This window comes from Hippichthys cyanospilos, chromosome 7 (assembly GCF_059441005.1).
Source record: "Hippichthys cyanospilos isolate Australia breed blue-spotted pipefish chromosome 7, RoL_Hcya_1.0, whole genome shotgun sequence".
Lineage (NCBI taxonomy): Eukaryota > Metazoa > Chordata > Actinopteri > Syngnathiformes > Syngnathidae > Hippichthys > Hippichthys cyanospilos.
In genome coordinates this window covers 12,598,637-12,618,728 of record NC_142375.1, presented here as the reverse complement: position 1 = coordinate 12,618,728, position 20,092 = coordinate 12,598,637, and the positions used below count along the sequence as shown (strand labels likewise).

The following is a 20,092-nucleotide window of genomic DNA, read 5'->3' as shown; positions in this document are numbered from 1 at the left end:
TGGGTGCGTGAATAGTTGTTCGTTTCTGTGGCTGGCAACCAGTTCAGGGTGTCCCCACCTACTGCCTGAAGTCAGCTGGGATAGGCACCAGCAAGCCTGCAACCATTGCGAGGATAAGCGACTCTAGAAAGTGGATGGATGAAGCACCACTAGTCTAAATGCTGTGTTCCGATTGCACTGTATTTGTGAAGGATGAATGAAGCAGCAAAATTCAACCTTTTTATTTTATTTTTTATTTTATTTTGGGGCAGCAATTTTGCCACATGCTGTTGGGATGAAAATCACATCACAGCTGCTGACCTGTATGGCCACTAATGTGGCATTGTTTAGTGGTGTCTTGCCACGAGAACGGGATGGTTTCTCTTTCAGATGTAATAGAGTATTTGCTTTGCTTTGCTTTGCTCAACAACGGGTGGGAAATACTGGGTACAATATACACCAGGTCACCAAGGTGGTGCCCGTGGGCACCATGTAGTCCCCAAAGACCACACGAGTAGCCCGCTGTTCTGCAAATAGCTTACAAATGATAGAACATTGGTGATTTTCTATGAATTTTACAAACAACTATACTGTACATGTATTACATTCACATTACATATTATTACACTTGACTTACACATTTACTATAGCTGTTCCTTAATTATTATGAAAAAATGATCAGTGTCTTCATTTAAACTGGTAGTCCTTCGTATTACTCAGTACCAAAGACGTAGCTTTCAGTTTGAAAAAGGTTGGTGATCCCTGTTGTACAGTCTTGACCGCCTGAAATTTGGAACTGTAGTATTAAATAAAGCCAAAGGAGGGCGCTATACACACACGCACTCAGTCGTCCCACAGATAGCACAGCCGAAAACGGACAGAGCTTTGTGCGGAAAACTAACCCCAACCTGAGTCAGACTAATGAATTAAAGCGGCCCACTCCAGAGGTAAATACCAGTAAACGAATGGTGTGCAATTCGGCTGTGATTATGCTCGCGCTGCTTGTAAACATTGGCGTATAGCATTTATTCTGTGGCTTAGAATCGTCCGTGGAAGCAAGTTAGTGGTAGAGGAGAGCTCAGGGCAACGGTAGCAGCCTTTCGCATGTTAACTAGAGGCAGATGCGATGAAGTACAAAAAGACATCCGCAAGTAAATTCGCTCCATTTTTAAACTTACAAAAGTTGTTGCATTTGTTGGAAACCTCGGAATCTCACCAACGTTGAGGATGTTTTATGCTTTGACGAACGCATACTCGAGTTCCTCTGTTGTTGTCTGAGAAGGGAGATGTGATGGGTAACTGAATAGTTTGCGGCCTAACACGAAGCTAGCTAGCAGGCTAACGCACTGGATGTAGCAGCTACTAGCTATTAGCTGCCAACCGTGCTTCCCGCTAAATGCCAGTGGTGTTTTGCTCCACAACTCCCTCGCTAGCTCGTTTTATAAACTGTGTGACAGTAGTGAAAATTCAGGCGACTCGCATACGCGTTTAATGTGTTCCCGGAGAAAGACCCATCCCGTCGAATTGGGAATCATGTTGTAAGTGCGCTGCTCTAATGCTTTTTAGTTGTAATTACGGAAACCGGGAACTGAGCTACAGCTGGGCATTAGCTTGTAAGCTAATAATATGAATGTAGCTGCTTGAATGTTGGCTTTGTAACTAAGTTCAAACCATTCGTCATCAACAAACTGTAAACAATACCACGCCATACGAGCAATGTGTGTTGGGAATCGAACGACAAAACAGAAGTTAGTGCTGAAAGCGAGTTTTCTTTTTGTAAGTGTGGTAGCATGGCGCTGTTGAACTTTTGTTTTCCGGCCCATAGAGGCCAGTAGAAGACCGCTTGGTTCAGACGTCGACCAGCATGGAGTTCCCGCAACAGCAGAAACCGGCGGGCGATGGCAAGATCAGCTATCCTCCTGGAGTCAAAGAGATAACTGACAAAATCAGCAACGATGAAGTGGTCAAACGATTGAAGGTACGCACGAGTCTTTTTTTTTTTTCTTTTAATCTGATTTGCCTATCCCTTGGCACCATGTCAAAACACATTAATTTTACAAATCCAGTAAGAATGGGAAATCTGGTTTTCCTATCAAGACCTCCAAGAAAAATTATGGTTGTGGTGTAACAATATATTTTTAAAATTGTGTGTCAGCCCAGTTCAAAACAGCCCCGTTCAAATAACAATGCAGGCTGTTGAACGGTCCGGAGGCTGAGATAGGCTTGAGTTTAACCGTGGCCCAATGGAGGAAAAGCAGTATAGATTCTATTCTATAGAAGATGTTTTGGTGGACTGATTGATGAATCTGCGAGCATCCTGTTGTGTGATAATACAAAACTTCCACCCTGCTGTCCTTATTCTGTATATTGTATCCTTATTGGACTTATGATAACTGGAGTCTGTGCCAATTGACTTCGTGTCAGGTGCCTTACATCATCAGTCTGTAAGGCACAGATAAATGAGTTGATCAACGCTGCTCAACTGGCAGAACAGACCATACTCCATATTTTCCAGAACAATTTTAGTGGCGATTGCTTTAATAATACTGCTTGTTTATTTTCTTCCCTTTCACAATTTGACGAGAAAAGGTCAATTGTACCGTTGCCACAGGTAATTTTTAAGAGGTGATGTGCTACATTGTTGTTTGTGCAGACATAGCAGTCAACAATGACATAGGTATGTGCATAAAAGCTGGAAGTTTTAACTAGATGTTTGTTTATGTGTTGTAGCTTTTAGTGTGCACTCTGGCCCATGAGAGCATGTTTGCTTTGCTTACATAACGCCATATGATATAGCAGCAGTTTGGAGGCTTTTCTTGGTCATTGTTCTTTGACTTGGGTCGTTCCATGGTTAGCATGACTATGGTACACCGATGGACAATCCTGATCAGGTTGTTGATTTGGGACCTGCCAAATGTTCCATTTCTCTTCAATGTCAGTGTGTTGTTGCTTGATGTTGGCAGGAAGTTGAGAACTGAAACAATTTTTCTCCTCTAAACCAATCCACAGGGCTTCCTAAACATGCTCAATGTGCGACGTGATTAGTGAGCATGCTCGTCATTCAAGAGCTGGCCTGTTTTCAACTTCTAGTAATTGTGTAAAGACCTCTTGCTGCAACATGAGATGATGTTTTAGGATGAGTGGCTTGGCTGCTCAAGGCTATACAAAGGAGTTATACCGCATGAGACAAATAGTGTTGTATCGTGTACGTTTGGATAGCCATTTCCATAAAACTGCTAATTTGAGAGTGGTCTTTTTTTGTGGAGGAGCAGCTTAGGCACACCTCCGCCTTATTAAAAATGCTGGCTAGTCAGCCTCCTAATATGTCACTTTTTGTGGTGAATGGATTAACAGAATAAAATGTATATAATGATTAGATTGTACAGTGAGTCTTGCATTCTTGTGTATTTAAGTGTGTGTGTGTGTGTGTGTGTGTATGTATATATATATATATATATATATATATATATATATATATATATATATATATATATATATATATATATATATATATAATTTATTTTATTTTATTTATTTATTTTTCTTCTTTGTTGTCCCCCCCTTAGTGGTTATACATAAGCGGTGCTTATGAAGACTGGGAATTGAAAGGTGCTCCAGTTCAAATCTGTTAACATGCTTTTGGCCACTAAATAGAGATGGGCATGTACCAATGCCAAGTATCAGTATGAGGATCATACCTGGCCTCATTTCAAGAGCTAGGTACTTGTGGTGGCAACTGATACTAATCAGACACTCTCTTGGAGCAGTTTTACGATCACAAATTAGAAATTGCAACTCATAAGAATGTTGTTAGGTTTTTGGGTTGGGGGGGAGGGAGGGGGGCATAAAAAAAATACTAGTGGTATTGGTACTGTTGACTACTTAAGAGTTGAGTAGTCATACCAGAAATGATTTTTAAAATTGTACATCTCAAGCATTAAGAATAGGTGAGGGGTAATTCCAATTCCAATTTAGCTGCCACAATGAATGCTTTCAAGGTCCAACTTCAAACTAAAAGCAATGATATCAATGTACAGTATTCTTTTGCTTTTGTTTTCAAGTTGAACCTCCTAGAGCTTTGTGTAGTAGTCTGTGAAAAACCGTTGTGGCAGATGGCTCCGTGCTAATGGCTACATTCAACATGAGATGTTGGCCAAATGTGTTTTCAGAGTGCAGTTGGCACTTTGGTTATTTCTGTGTCGCTGTGCCATAGTTTTGATCATCTGTCAGATTATGTTCTTATGCTTACACTGCCATGAAAAAAAGGAATGGACAGTAGCATTTCCTTCGAGAACTGTGCTAAATAAACTGATCGCAGGGTCCCAAACTGCAAGTCAGCGGTGGCCAATTGCTTTTTCAAACAGGCTATTCAGTGTAATTGTTAGATATGTAAAGTATTTTCTTTTTAATAATCAGTACATTGTTTTAATATGTTGCTATTGTGTTATTAGAATGAGAACTAAAAAAAAAAAGAGGTATTCAGCCATACTAAAATACGTACTAAAATACGTAATAAAATATGTACTCATAACGATAAACTTTGCCCAGATGTGCTGTACGGTTTTAAGTTTATCCGTGAGTTTAGTGGGTTGGGGGAAAAAATGAGCTCCAAACAACAACCTCTGGTGCTCATTTGAGAACCCCACCAATATTTATATGGGCACCCCTGTAACCTATATTCTCATTCTATTGGATTTGCTGTTATTGAGTTTTTCCTTCCCTTCTGGGAGCTTTGACAGGGGATGCTGTTGTGTACCTTAGACCGAAAAAATGTCTCTGTATGATGTCTTTTTTCAAAAGAAGTCTCGACATGACCTCTTTTCACCAGTGAAGCCCTTTGAGACTTCGGTGATTCAGGGCTATACAAATCAAATTTGATTGATTGATTGATATGTGTATACAATATGGCCCCTACTGGTTTTGTTTTGGGTTTTTTTAAACTCTTTCATGGTTGTACTTTAGCTGTTGGAGTTTGTTCAGTGCCATGGGGGATAAACACAAAAAGCATTCTCACTAAAAGAGATAACTGGATAGCGTCACAAAAAAAAATCATAAAATGTTTTATAGGCTAGGTTTTGTGTAGAATTTAAAAGAAAAAAGAAATGTTTTATTTTTCTTAAGAATAATTGCTTTGTCAACATCTTGTTAGGTTCAATGTGGGGATTTAGAATTCATGGAATTGGCCCTGCTTGGAAAAACAAGTTAATGGAGATCAGACAAGCAGGTTTGTTTTTTTTTTAATCTTGACTGAATGTGTTTTTTGTTGTTTTTTTTTTTATCTTGACTGAATGTGGCATCTTACAAAAAGAGAGAGAGAGAGAGAGAGGCGTCTTACAAGAGCGAGAGAGAGAGAAAAGAATCTTACAAAAGAGAGCGAGAGAGACTTTACTTCTTCTGAGTCACATACTCACTATAATCTTGATTCGTATGACAGGTTGTTTTTTCCTTTGGCAAGTAGTATTTTAACACCAAACGCTGCCCATATATACTGATGTTTTTTCTTGAAGGACACAGTGCATTCACATTTTCATCCCTTATTGCCTTCCTTTTAGTTAGATGTTTCTCTTTTTGATCAAGAAACAGCCTTCCCATTAGTCACGGTCATGTTATTTTTGTAACATGCATTGACGACATTATCAATGTATGTTACAAAAACAACATGTATTTTAGGGGTGAACAGGTACTTCATTGTTTAATACACATGGTTCAGCATGTGTATTAAAGGGTTTTCAATGCAATAGTTAGTTTACACAGCATTGTAATAGGTGCTGTAAACAAAGAAAGCCTAATTCCTTGTCTCTAATATTATACTTTTGTCATATAGAAATGTGTAATATACAGTAAATCTGAGAGCTGTAACATTTGTATAATACATTCTGTACCATTTGTATAATACATTCCTCCAGTGCACACATAATTCCTTCCTGTTGGCAGCAGGCAGCTTGTGACTGCTTGTGCTAAAAGGCATACAAGTGGTGCTGTGCACTCTCATTGCCCTCCCCCCACTCCCTTGAAATATCTTGTTGCTGCCTCATTTAGGCCTTGCCTCCACATAACCAGGGCTGTTTAAACCCCCATATTCTCCGTTGTGTTTAAAGAAAAAACCCTCCGCCCACATGGCTTTGTTTAGAAAAAAAAAATAGTTGCTACACCAATCCGCATATTCCAATTTTGTTCCTTTACAATCATGCCATGCTGCTAGGCGGCAGTAGTGTCACCACATTCTGTCCAAACAAAATTAACCTCCTGCTCTTTACGTCACCAGCGTCTTTGGCAGGAAATACAGTAGAGTGATGACGTAAATCTTCGGTTTATGCTTGCTAAATGCAAACACTGATCTGGAGGATTTGGCAAGTCTCCCCTTTGGCTGGACTTTTTGGGACCTTCAGTTCTGATAAGGAAAAGTAAAAATTCTGTGCACAAATAGGGCTAGGACCCCAGCTAAGTGTAGACTATGCTTTACAAGGCTACCACCAAAACCTGAAGCTAGCATGCTCTTCAAAAATGCCTTCAAACAAGTGCCTTTGTAATCGTGAATAATGACGCTGGCCTTATTGAACGACGAGAAGGAAGTTGTACACTAGCGAGCTGTACTGTACAGCCCAGCCAATAGGATAGCAGGACAATTAATGTGAGGGATTCTGACCAATGGGAGAACAGGATACTGGTGCAGTGGTCTGCCGCGTTTAATGCATGAGGAAATTTCAAGTTTTCTCTTTGAGCGTGTGAGTTATCGCTCATATATTGAAAATGTTCTTGTATTAATAGTCAAATGTTTGGCCGCATTCACTGTCCATTCTACCTGCGAATTAAAGCGTGCTCCAGAATCAGCCCCTTTTTTTCTCCCTATTGCTGTGTTGCTCAGATGGTGGTGAAAACCTACATGGACATGGATCAAGATTCTGAAGAGGAGAAGCAGCAGTATCTAGGTCTAGCACTCCACCTTGCCTCAGAGTTCTTCCTCAGGAACCCCAATAAAGATGTGCGGCTGCTCGTTGCCTGCTGTCTGGCTGACATCTTCAGGATTTATGCCCCCGAAGCCCCCTACACCTCACATGACAAACTCAAGGCAAGGCGGCCACACTTAATAGCAGTTATAATGTTGCATAGTCAAACAAAAATCACTGTAGAACTTTTGCTTTAACAAGCCATTTGTGTTTCTGTCTGCAGGATATCTTCCTCTTCATCACCAGACAGCTGAAAGGACTGGAAGATACCAAGAGTCCTCAGTTTAACAGATACTTTTACCTACTTGAGGTGATGCTGAGTTCTTTGAGTTATTGAAAATGGGCACAGACTAAAATACAAAAATGTTTCATTGGGGTGTTCATTGATTTCTTCTCTTTTCTTGTAGAATTTAGCCTGGGTGAAATCCTATAACATATGCTTTGAACTTGAGGACTGTAATGAGATATTCACCCAGCTTTTCAAAACCCTCTTCTCTGTGATCAAGTAAGACCTCTCTTCCATTCTTGTCATTTTTCATTTGTTTATCTTTGCTACAATGAATTTTTAACATGATGCCACTTGAGTGCTTGATTGACAAGTGGGTAAGGACCCAAACGTGTATCCAAAAGCTATCGATGGAGAGAATGATGAAGTGGTAGATAGTTTGATGCCAAGCATCCCTAAGCCACAGATGAATTTTTTTTTTTTTGTTTCTTTCTTTTCTTTATTTATTGATGGTTTTTTTCCGGAACATATCCTTTATTGATTGTGAAAACTCACCTATTGTTGATTTTATAAAACAGAATTGAAAAAGTCCACATTTCTCCCTTTGGCAAAATATTGTCTGTAGTAAGAACTGTAATCTCTTGAGTATGATATGCCCTCTAATATAATGCCCCCCAACCTACTTTGTACCAACATAACATTGAAACAAGCTGTGTTTCCATCAATTATTCATTGAATTCACTGTTCTCTTCTCTACCAATACCTGAAATCCTCTGTCCACCCTAGAATTTGTTGAAACACTTTTGAGTAATTTCCTTGAAAATGTATTTGTGGGCCACACATATCCATCTTCCTCTCTTCTTCCGGCAGTAACAGCCACAATCAGAAAGTGCAGATGCACATGATGGACCTTATGTGTTCCATCATCATGGAGGGAGATGGAGTCACACAGGAACTGTTGGATAGCATCCTCATTAACCTCATCCCAGCACACAAGGTTGACAACACACACTTAAAATCATGATAAATATTTCAGATTTTGGATTTGTCTCATAAGTAGAGGCAAATGGCAGTCATGTAACGCATTATTTAAATATGTTGGTGTGGTTACAGAATCTCAACAAACAAGCGTATGATCTTGCAAAGACTATCCTGAAGAGAACCGCCCAGACCATAGAAACATGCATTGCAAATGTATGTGGCTGCATGTACACTATACTTAAGGTCTGGTTTGTCTTCTACTCTTTTGAAATAATCTGATCTGGCGCTTTTTCTTCAGTTCTTTAATCAGGTTTTAGTGATGGGAAAATCCTCTGTCAGTGACCTGTCGGAGCATGTCTTTGACCTCATCCAAGAGCTCTTTGCCATCGATCCTTTGCTGCTTACTTCTGTTATGCCACAGTTGGAATTCAAACTCAAGGTAAACGACACACACACAATCTAAATCACCTTTGACTCCCCACGTTTACTTGGTGCAATTTTTGAAAGAATGACATTTAGACATTGCCATAGCATGTGCAGTCATTCAAAAAAATTTCAATTTATATATTTTGTCCCATAGTAATGCAGTTTTTGTATACATACTGTTTAAATATAAAGTATGAATAAATGTAACCCAGCGTGCATATCACATATACTTATTTGCAGAGCAATGATGGAGAAGAGCGCTTGGCTGTTGTACGCTTGCTAGCTAAGTTGTTTGGGGCTAAAGACTCCGAGTTGGCCTCGCATAACAGACCTCTGTGGCAGTGCTTTTTAGGACGGTGAGTTGCGTGGCGCCCATGTAGTCTTGGCTTAACCCACTGACTTGCTTCTAATTTAGAATGTACATTACAATTACTATTTTGTATTTAATGTGTAATTTTATATACATACTAATATACACTTAGAAATAGACAGGTTGGTATATATTTTTTAAATGTTCATTAAATGTTCAAGCCATGAAGTATATCTGTAAATGTTTATTCTTTGTCAATATCCTAAGGCTACCATGGCAATCAGTGTGTCTCAAATGTTTTTCAAAAGTAGATTATGCAGTGACTGTGATGTCTGGAGTTGTTGCATCCACTCCTCTGAAAAAAAAATTACTGTTGCATTTTAAGAGATGCCAACTCAACATTTAGCCATCTATAGTTTCCTTTATTCACTTTAAATTAGTTTATTAGTAAGTTCATTAGTAACTTGTGTTGTTGCTCCAGGTTCAATGACATACATGTTCCGGTGAGATTAGAGTGCGTGAAGTTTGCCAGCCACTGTCTCATGAACCACCCAGATCTCGCTAGAGACCTTACAGGTGTGCGCATGCTTTTACGTTGACCTTACATACACAATGATTGTCTTAGGTTTTTTTTTTTTTTTTTTTTTTTTTTAAACCTCTAATTCAATTTACTTTTCAATTTAAGAGTTTTTGAAAGTGCGTTCCCATGACCCTGAAGAAGCCATTCGTCATGATGTCATAGTCACAATCATCAATGCTGGGAAGAAAGATCTTAATTTGGTCAATGACCAACTATTGGGCTTTGTAAGAGAGAGGACGCTGGACAAGAGGGTGAGGAAAAAGGCTGCAGTATTGTCTTGTACAATGTCACATTATTCCTTGACATATGCAGGAACTTGAAACGGATCACAGAACTGATCTTATTTCTCGCGTATGTTTTGCACCTGACAGTGGCGAGTGCGCAAGGAGGCAATGATGGGTCTGGCTCAACTTTATAAAAAATACTGTTTGCATCACGAGGCAGGGAAGGAGTCGGCCCTGATGATCAGCTGGATTAAAGACAAGTTGCTGCACATTTACTACCAGAATAGCATTGATGACAAGTAAGAAAGCACATTTTCATCTAAATTAAATCGATATATATGTAATGAATTGTAATGTTAGTATGACTTGATAGTCAGGAAGATTACTTATCTTTTCCGGGTCATCTGCTGAATCTGCTCAATCTCTTTTCTGCAGATTATTAGTGGAAAAGATATTTGCCCAGTTCATGGTCCCCCACAGCCTTGAAACAGAAGAGAAGATGAAGTGTCTCTATTACCTGTATGCCTGCCTGGACACTAACGCTGTCAAGTCAGTAATTCTGCACCAATCAGTGTTACATTTGTGTTTTCTGGACAGTGAACAGTGGGATTTTAAAGATTGAACAATAGTTGTTCTGAGACACAAGTCAACCCCAATGCTAATGCAAAAGGAATGTCATAAATTCGTATTCGTTAATAATTTGAGACCATAAATGTGAAATAATTGAACCATTGGGGCCACATTTTGAGATATGAATGACTTGGTTGTCCACTCTTGCGGCTCACATGTTCCTTGTTAATTCCCCCTAGGGCTTTGAATGAGATGTGGAAGTGTCAGAATATGCTGAGGGGTCTGGTTAAAGAGCTCCTCGATCTTCACAAACTGCCTGTGGTGTGTTGACTCAAAGGATCTTCTGGCATCTAAAACAGATACACTGTAGATGTAACATACAGTATGTAACCAAATTTCCCTCTGTTTTAGACTGAGGCCAACAACACTGCCATGTTTGGGAAGTTGATGAATATTGCAAGTCAGTAAACCATCTTTTTTTATAGTCAGGATTTGCAAAATATATCAACACTATTTTCCTTTTGTGTATTTTCAGAGAACCTGCCTGATGCAGGGAAAGCTCAAGATTTTATGAAAAAGTTTAACCAGGTTCTTGGTGAAGATGAGAAGCTCAGAATCCAGCTCGAGATTCTCATCAGTCCAACTTGCTCTTGCAAACAAGCGGAGACTTGTGTGGTGAGAGGATGCTGCATCTTAAGTGGAAACTGCAATAACTTCACAACACTAGCACTTGAACAATAGACAGGCTTAAATTTTCCATTCTCTCAACATTTTGAATGTCACTTGTATGATTACAAAACTGCCATATAAGTCATTCTGCTATCTGAACCGTAAGCTAAAACACCATCACTTTGTGTTGTCTGCACAGAGGGAGATCACTCGGAAGTTAACGTTTCCTAAACAACCGACCAACCCTTTCTTGGAGATGGTTAAGTTCCTGCTTGAACGTATTGCCCCTGTCCACATTGACTCTGAAGCCATCAGGTGTGAGAAGTTATTATTTAAAAAAAAACTGTCAAAACAGAAACACTGTAAATTGGAGCTCAGTTGTTTAATCTGTGTAGCTGATTGTTAAAGCTTCATGTTCTCGTTTGTCATTGTAATATCAACTGCCTTTTTTTAAATTCAGTGAGACGCCGTGTGGTTATTAGTTGTAACTGCAGTATCTGCAAGGTTTGAAGGTTAACCCTTCATGCATTATGGAAATTTTTACTAGTGCAGGCTAGTTCTGCAGTCTGTGGGGAAAAAAACACACTAAAGTTATTTAAGGGTTTGTTCACAAAGGATTTTTATTTTTTAGTGCTTTGGTAAAACTGCTCAACAAGTCAATTGAAGGCACAGCAGATGATGATGAGGAGGGAGTTACACCTGATACAGCCATCCGCTCAGGCTTAGAGCTTCTCAAGGTACATGATACCAGAAAGTCATCCCATTTCATTTTTACGATTTGTTCAAATATTTGAAAATTGATTAACGGTATCTGTCTTATCTCTGGCGTCATGAGAAATCCTCATGCCTCCAAAATCATCACTCTCAGGAGACCATAAAAATGGCATGTTTGCTCAAACATCATCACCGTATTGTCGGGGGGGGGGCATTTTCTGTACTTTGTATTGCTCAATAATTGGCAAATAATTAAATGAAAGTGACCAAATTCTGCATGTTGTAGCCCAATGCAAGCAAAATATTGGATGATTTTAATTGCCTAAAACAGCCATTATGACAAAGTTGTCGTCATTGTTTCTTGACCATTATTATTTACTGCTTTTAGGTTCTCTCATTCACCCACCCGACAGCATTCCACTCATCAGAGACCTATGAGTCTCTTCTCCAGTGTCTGAAAATGGAGGATGATAAGGTGGCAGAAGCAGCAATCCAGATATTCAGAAATACTGGACAGAAAATTGAGACAGAACTACCGCAGATAAGATCGTATGTGTTAGTTGACAAAGCGAACATATATGTTAAATTGCATCCTTAGTTATAAATGATCCTATGCAATCTATTCATCCTATTCTATCCACCAGGACTCTAATTCCCATTCTACATCAGAAAGCTAAGAGGGGTACACCTCACCAGGCCAAGCAGGCTGTGCACTGTATACACGCTATCTTCAACAACAAGGAAGTGCAGTTGGCTCAAATCTTTGAGGTAAAGGACCAAAAGCAAACCCTTCGTTTTCGAGATGCTCTCCTGAAGAAAGAAAATATTAATGTACTATGTGTCCTACATATGTATAGCCTCTATCGCGGAGTCTAAACGCAGATGTTCCTGAGCAGCTCATCACGCCGCTTGTATCACTGGGCCACATCTCCATGTTGGCACCGGATCAGTTTGCCTCTCCAATGAAGTCCATAGTGGCTAACTTTATCGTCAAAGACCTGCTCATGAATGACAGGGTGCGTGAAAATGTGCTTCAATGTAATTTACAATGGTTCATTCAGGATAATTGATTTAAAGAAGTGGTGGTATTGATGTTTAAAAAAAAAAAAAAGTTGCACTTGTGCCTTTGTGTTTCTAGTCAGTGGGAAACAAGAATGGTAAGCTGTGGACTACTGAAGAAGAAGTTTCACCTGAAGTTCTTGCTAAAGTAGGACACACACACACACCTGCACCTTAACACAATTGTCAACAAATTCTAATGCTTTGGTTGTCTTATTTTAGTACAGAACTGCATCATGGATTTGTGAGTTACCAAATATATATTAAAAAAAAGGGTGGAAAACTTAGATTTTTTTGCGGGTCCCTATTTGTCAGAGCGCCACCCCCTTTCCTTCATCGTCGGTTTGTCATTTTTTCAAGTCAGACAAAATTGTAATCGCCGGTCTGTCAGTCTCTCGTTGTATTTTTGCCCAACCTTCCACCACCACTAGTGGGTGACATCTGATTTGGGGGGGGGGGGGGTCATTCTTCAGTCGTTGGTCTACTTCTGTCTGCACTCACGACACACTGCACTCATACTAATTTTGTCATGTTTTTGTACTTACACTCTTAAATTAGCACCATGTCTGCAGTTCTACAGTTAAACTGCAATTGAAACATAACACAGTGTTACACTGATATAGTGTAACACGAAAACAAAGCCAGCTAGGGTGTTTAACCCTAGGCTATTAGAACACCATTAATCCTTATCTGAGGGAACGCAGGTGGGACAAGAGTACAATTAGTTGTCATGTCCACTGGATGGAATTATGCTTTACACGATATTCCAGTGGTGGATGTCGGTTCTCATTTATAACTGCTTGGCTTACCTTTTTAGATAGTTTTCAAAACATTTCATTCAAATGTGTCTGAATTTGTCTAAATTTCATCTGTCACATATACTACAAGTAAAACAGTAAAGCATTCTCACCATTTTTCAGTCCGTCTGCAAAACGAGCGTCCGTCCACAATTGAAGGACAGTCAGTGTTGACCACATGGCCACCTCTTTGGGGGGAAAAAACAACTTAGTATGATGGAGCTTAGTTGTATGACACTGCAATACTTTGATGGGAGTCAAACTAGACATATATACAGTAATTGTCTTTATAATTTTATTTATATGTTCATTGTGTTGACTTGTGTTGTCATTGTGTTGTTGTTTTGGAATTGCCTAAGTTTTTAAGAATTAAAGTTTCTATGCAATCTCACTGAATAAATAACATTTTATTAGGCACCTGCAAGGCTATATATTTCTTGTCTTCTTGGCGAGGCACATTAAAGCAGCGAATTTGCCTCACTATTAACCTAATTATAATATTAATTCATCTGATCCTCAGGTCCAGGCCATCAAACTGCTTGTGCGTTGGTTATTAGGAATGAAGAACAACCAATCCAAATCAGCAAACTCCACGTTGCGCTTGCTGTCAGCCATGCTGGTTAGCGAAGGCGATCTCACAGAGCAAAAAAAGATCAGGTAACTCTGAGGTAGTTAAAGACTATCAGCATGAGTAAATTAACATTTACAGACTTAAGATTCAATTTTAATAGACTAATACAATCTGCTTTTTCATGCAATTTGAAACAAGCTCTCTATTTAAAGAAAAATGAAACACTCTCAGGCAGTGCTCCCCAACATGATTGGGTACCACTGCTTTGATGTGTGTTTCAAAATACGTTTGTTTTGTCTTACCGTTTCTTTCTCATTGCAGTAAATCAGACATGTCCCGCCTAAGGCTGGCCGCGGGTGGCGCCATTATGAAGCTGGCTCAGGAGCCCTGTTACCATGAAATTATCACACCTGAACAGTTCCAGTTGTGTGGCCTTGTTATCAATGTCAGTCTGTCTTTCAAATGGTATTTAGAAAGCATCTTTGAGGGATTCTTTGTATAATCAATGCATTTCTTGAAATTACGTATGTTTACCAAAATATTTTTGAATAGCTCTGTGTAATGTATTGAAATTCATTTCTAATATGAGTGAAAACATGGTTTAATACGTTTGACAGTGTCAATCAAAATTGAGCCTTAGTAGTAACAGCATTGTTTTTGATAAAGCTCTTACGCTGGATGTGTCTAATAAAAAGTCCATCGTGTGCAAGGACACAACATTTCAGTGCTTTGAGTGAAATGAGTTGCTGCGTTCCCTTCTGCATGCAGGACGAGTGCTACCAGGTGCGCCAGATCTTTGCTCAGAAGTTGCACTTGGCTCTGGCTAAGCTCTCCCTGCCGCTGGAGTACATGGCCGTCTTCGCCCTGTGTGCCAAGGACCCGGTGAAGGAGCGCCGTGCCCACGCCCGACAGTGCCTACTCAAGAATATCTCAGTGCGCCGAGAATACATCAAGCAGAACTCACTCACTCAGGGTAAATGTGGTCACAGGTGACAACGTGGTCCAAAAGATTGCCATGATCACTAATCTGATCTCTTGCTTCTTTTTTTTTTTTAATACACAGAAAAAATGGTCTCCTTCCTTCCAGAGTACGTTGTTCCTTTCATGATCCACCTCCTGGCTCATGACCCGGATTTCACGAAACCACAGGAATATGAACAGCTCAAAGACATTAAAGAGTGGGTGGCGGATGAAAAGCTTTTCAATAGTTTCCTCACAAGTGGACTGCTTTTCAGCTTTGCTTTTGTTTTGTGTGCTCAGGTGTCTGTGGTTCATGCTGGAGGTGCTCATGACCAAGAATGAGAATAACAGTCACGCCTTCCTGAGGAAGATGGTAGAGAACATTAAACGGACCAAAGATGCACAATGTCCTGAAGACACAAAAGCCAATGAGGTTGTGAATGAACCAAGTTATGTTTTCACAAACAAGATTTTTTCCAATCTTACCTCATTGTGTGTTGTTTAATTTTCAGAAGCTGTACATTGTGTGTGATGTCGCCCTCTTTGTCATCGCTAACAAGAGCACTGCATGTCATCTGGACTGTCCAAGTGACCCTGTATTATGCCCCACATTCTTCTTAGCACTAGACAAGGTAGCAAAAAGGATGACTTTTCAAAACCTCTGAGTACATAATGTTAATTTTATTGCAACACCACACATTGCACCTACATTTGTGTTGTAATTCACAACAACCATAATCATTGTCTTTTACTTTTGACTCACTACTGCAGAAAGAGAGTTGCCTTGATTCTTTATTTATAAAGTTTTCCTCCCTTGATTCTTCTTTTTCCTCAGGACTTCAAAAATGATAAAGATTATTTGTCGGGAGAAATGCGACAAATGCTGCTCACAGGAAAGGTAAATGTTGCAACTCATTTCCCTCAGTAAAACACTACGGAATATGGGCCACAAAATAAACTTTACAAATACTGAGTCTATCTCAGCTTACTGTATCTACCTTTTTATGTATGAAAAGAAAACACATTTTACTAATAACATCAACAGACACAAGATACATAAACATGTACCGAGGATGGAAATGTACAAGTTTCATTATTTTTGTTTCTAACCTATTGTTGTCCTTGTTCTGCAGCCTAAACAAGCTCCAGTGTTGGTGACAGTTAACAAAACACTGACTGTACCGGGCAGGAAGATCTTTAAGACCCAGGCAGTCTCAACTACAAGTAATACCAGCACCAACTCCTCGCCACTAAGTTCCTCCACTGTCAATAAGAACAGGTACACACTCTAAACTATTACAAACCGGACTCGGTGGAAGTGGGGAAATTGTTTAAAATGTACATAAAAACAAAATACAACGACTCGATCCTTCTGAACCCATATTCAGTTGAATACACCACAAAGACAGCATGTTTAATCTTCAAACTTATAAACTTGTTTTTTGCCAAATAATAATTAACTTAGAATGTCATGGCTGCAGCACGTCCAGTAGAAGTTAGGAAAGGGCATGTTTACCACTTCGTTACATCATCTTCTAATAACACTCAATAAATGTTTTGGAAGCGAGGGGACTAATTCTCTTAGCTTCTCATGTCGAATTCTTTCCCATTCTTGCTTGATGAACCGCTTCAGTTGTTCAACAGTCTGGGGTCTCCTTTGTCGTATGTTACGCTTCATAATGCGCCACACATTTTCAATGGTAGACTGGTCAGGACTGCAAGCAGGCCAGGGGAGAACCTGAACTCTTTTACTTCGAAGCCATGCTGTTGTAACACGTGCAGAATGTGGCTTGGCGTTATCTTGCTGAAATAAGCAGCGGCGTCCATGAAAAAGACGTCGCTTGGATGGCAGCATATGTTGCTCCAAAATCTGTATGTACTTTTCAGCATTTATGTTGCCTTCACAGAAATGTAAGTCACCCATGCCATGGGAACTAATGCATCCCCTTACCATCACAGGTGCTGACTTTTTGAACTTTGCGTTAATAACAGTCCGGATGGTCCACTTCCTCTTTAGACCGGAGGACACGACGTCCAGTGTTTCCAAAAACAATTTGAAAAGTGGACTCACCAGACCACAAAACACTTTTCCATCGTGCGTCAGTCCATTTTACATGAGCTCGGGACCAGAGGACCCCACGGCGTTTCTGGATGTTGTTCATAAATGGCTTTTCCTTTGCATGATAGAGTTTTAACCCGCACTTACTGATGCAGTGACGAATTGTATTTACTGAATGGTTTTCTGAAGTTTTCCTGAGCCCATTTGGTGATAGCCTTTTCACTCTCATGTCGGTTTTTAAGGCAGTGCCGTCTGAGGGATCGAAGGTCACGGCCATTCAGTCTTGGTTTCCGGCCGTGGCGCTTACGTGCAGTGATTTCACCGGATTCTCTGAAACTTTTGATATTATGGACCGTAGATGTTGAAATCCCTAAATTCCTTGCAATTTTGTTTTGAGAAACGTTGCTCTTAAACTGTTCAACTATTGTCTTGTGTAGTTGTGGACAAAGTGGTGAACCTCACCCTATCCTTGCTTGTGAATGACTGAGCATGTTTGGGGAGGCTCCTTTTCTACTCAATCATGGTACCCACCTGTTCCCAATTAGCCTGATCACATATGGGATGTTCCAAATAGGTGTTTTCTCAGCTTTCTCAGTATTTTTTTGCCACCTTTCCCAACTTCTACTGGACGTGTTGCAGCCATCACAAAAATCTGCCATTTGAACAAGGTTGTGTAGACTTTATATCCCTTATCAAAGGCAGACATTGGGTATAAGTTTTTTTTTTTTTTTTTTTTCCCCTGTGCGTTTTTTGTGTTCATCTACAGTTACATTCTTAATAAGTGTCTCTTATTAAGTTTAAATGTACGGAGTGCTAAAACGCTTTAAGATAATAGGAGAAAAAAAAATCTTCATGGCAAATTTTTACTGACTGTCTAATGCATCGGTCTGGAATGTATCCTGATAATAAACAGACGCTCACAATTCCAAAATACATATACACAGAGGAATTAAAGCAATGTCCCTTTCATCTGTGTGATTTTAAATTTTCAGTAAAATCATCACAGCCACAGAGCCTGCAGAGAGTCAAACGCAAGAAAATAACGAGAACCCGGTCATCAAGACGGAAGATGTGAAGAAGGTACGCTCCGCTCCTGGGATTGGTTTTCAACAAGTGCCGTTCATACTGCATGTTCGCTCAGCCTTTATGCTGCTTCGTTATAGGTCGAGGAGAGTAAGGACACAACCGCCGACGCTGAAACGGAAGGGCTGCCCGCAAAACGGCGCGGCCGACCGCCCAAAACGCAGACCGTTGCGTCTCCTGCGGCGGCGGGCAAAGAGGCGGCATCGACAGGCGCCGGTGCCGGAAGAGGCAAGAAGAGAGGGGCGGAGCCCAACTCCAACCCATCCACAGAGTCCATCAAGATATCAAAGCAGCAAAATGATGAGGGGACAAATCGACAGATAGATCTGCAACGGTAAAGCTCCAACAGAGACAATCTGACATTTTTCTGAGCAAATGTCAAATAACCAAACCTTTTTATAGGCATATTTTCTGTTTCTCATGACAACTTGTCCAGGAAGTTTAAAAGTGTAAAAACAGGAAGAATTTAAACCTGTTGAAACAGTTTACCGGCACAGTAAAAAAAGTCAGTTGTCATGAAGAGCATAAAGCAACACTACTGCATAGGCCCTTTCGAATCAAATGGACTGACGTCTGTTCTGCTTGTTTTGTTTAAGGTAAAAAGTGGAGCCATAATGGTAGTGAAAGGGCCAGATTTCTTCATCGACTCCCATGCCGTCGCACGTTCTTGCTGATGGGACAATTATGGACCTTTTCTTAAATCCATCACACAGATCTACATTTTACTGACTCGTGGACTATCATTGCATCCTAGAAGGTTCTAAACACTCTAGTTATAATTTGAAGCTCATTGTATGTAGGTCTTAAACTGGTTATATTTTGTCCCTTTTTTTTGTTCTGTCACATTACGCTTCTTTTGTGGTGGAGACATTTTTAAGAAAAGAAAAAAAATCATAAACATTTTACAGAAATTTTAATCCGGTATAACTATTGCTTATTAAATTCCCTGGTTAAAAAAAAAAATCGTATGTGACTCTTGGCCTCTTCCTCGAATATTCTTTGGAAAGTGCTACCAAGACTTACGAATGACCTAACTTTTTTTAGTTTGTATTGTTTGTCCCAGATGCAAGCTATTGATGATTTTTCTCTGACTGTCGAGCGACAATTTCAGATCATTTTGCGCTGATTTAAGAAAGGAAAAAAACATTGTTTGAATGTCTGCTTGCTCGATGCTAAGACACAATGCAGACTGCCATACACGAGCTAACAAATGGTATCTGTGGCAACGTTGCTACTCAAAGCAGCAGATTTTAGCAAAAATGGTACAACACATCTAGACAAAAATAAAAGTTGCATTCGGAAGTCAAGGCACCTGTGTACTGAACATTATCCTCTCCCAAATACTTGCTCAAACACATGTACTTTGTAAATATTATGATGGCTTTAAATATCAGTACAAGACATTGCATGAAACGATAGGTTTTTCTGAACTGATGTTTAGGTGACTATCTTTGTCTTTGGCGCTTGGGCTTGGACCTCTCTTGTTACAAGGCCCATCTGTTTCTGATGGACCAAATGAGATGACGATGATGTAGCCTGACCTGCTCCACCAAGCCTGGCCAGGAACTCCGAAACCTTTTCACGGTTTCATATGAATTGAATTCTTTTGTTTGTCCAAGTATGTCACTTTACTTCACCCTGGAGTGCATAAATGGTATATACTACCATGAAATTATTTTTCAGTCTTTGTCCTGTTTTATAATTAAATGTAGTTTGTACCTTTCTTGTGCATTATTTGTCCAGGTCCTCCTGAGCTAACGCGCGTGCCATTAACTCATCATAATGCATACTGTACAGAACCGTGAATGACTGCAAAACTTTCACATATAGAAGACTCATTGGAAAAAAAAATGTCCTCACACAAAACCTTTTGGTGGAGATCATACTGGTTTTTAGCCACTTTTGTTTTGCGCACACATTTCAGCAAAGCTGCAAAC

At 39.8% G+C, this 20,092-nt stretch overlaps 1 protein-coding gene across 3 annotated transcripts; it reads left to right on the top strand.

The window, feature by feature from the left end:
* The first annotated feature begins 837 nt into the window (after positions 1–837).
* Positions 838–19,878, top strand: pds5a (PDS5 cohesin associated factor A). Of its 3 annotated transcripts, none has more exons than XM_088419764.1 (33): positions 838–926; positions 1,805–1,957; positions 6,845–7,048; positions 7,150–7,236; positions 7,334–7,431; positions 8,023–8,149; positions 8,266–8,346; positions 8,432–8,572; positions 8,800–8,915; positions 9,351–9,445; positions 9,555–9,700; positions 9,821–9,972; positions 10,109–10,222; positions 10,483–10,564; positions 10,655–10,703; positions 10,779–10,918; positions 11,112–11,227; positions 11,544–11,649; positions 12,015–12,175; positions 12,271–12,394; positions 12,484–12,642; positions 12,765–12,833; positions 14,003–14,139; positions 14,375–14,498; positions 14,822–15,026; positions 15,117–15,231; positions 15,314–15,446; positions 15,526–15,645; positions 15,849–15,911; positions 16,147–16,292; positions 18,065–18,152; positions 18,236–18,489; positions 18,752–19,878. In XM_088419764.1, exons 2-33 carry the CDS (start codon positions 1,844–1,846, stop codon positions 18,753–18,755), a joined length of 3,870 nt encoding a protein of 1,289 aa, XP_088275890.1. In that variant the 5' UTR covers positions 838–926; positions 1,805–1,843; the 3' UTR covers positions 18,756–19,878. The 3 variants fall into 3 exon arrangements, with proteins under 3 accessions (XP_088275890.1, XP_088275892.1, XP_088275891.1); XM_088419765.1 differs by lacking the exon at positions 838–926 and adding an exon at positions 1,372–1,517; XM_088419766.1 differs by lacking the exon at positions 18,752–19,878 and having other exon boundaries at positions 18,236–18,493.
* The last annotated feature ends 214 nt before the right edge of the window (positions 19,879–20,092 follow it).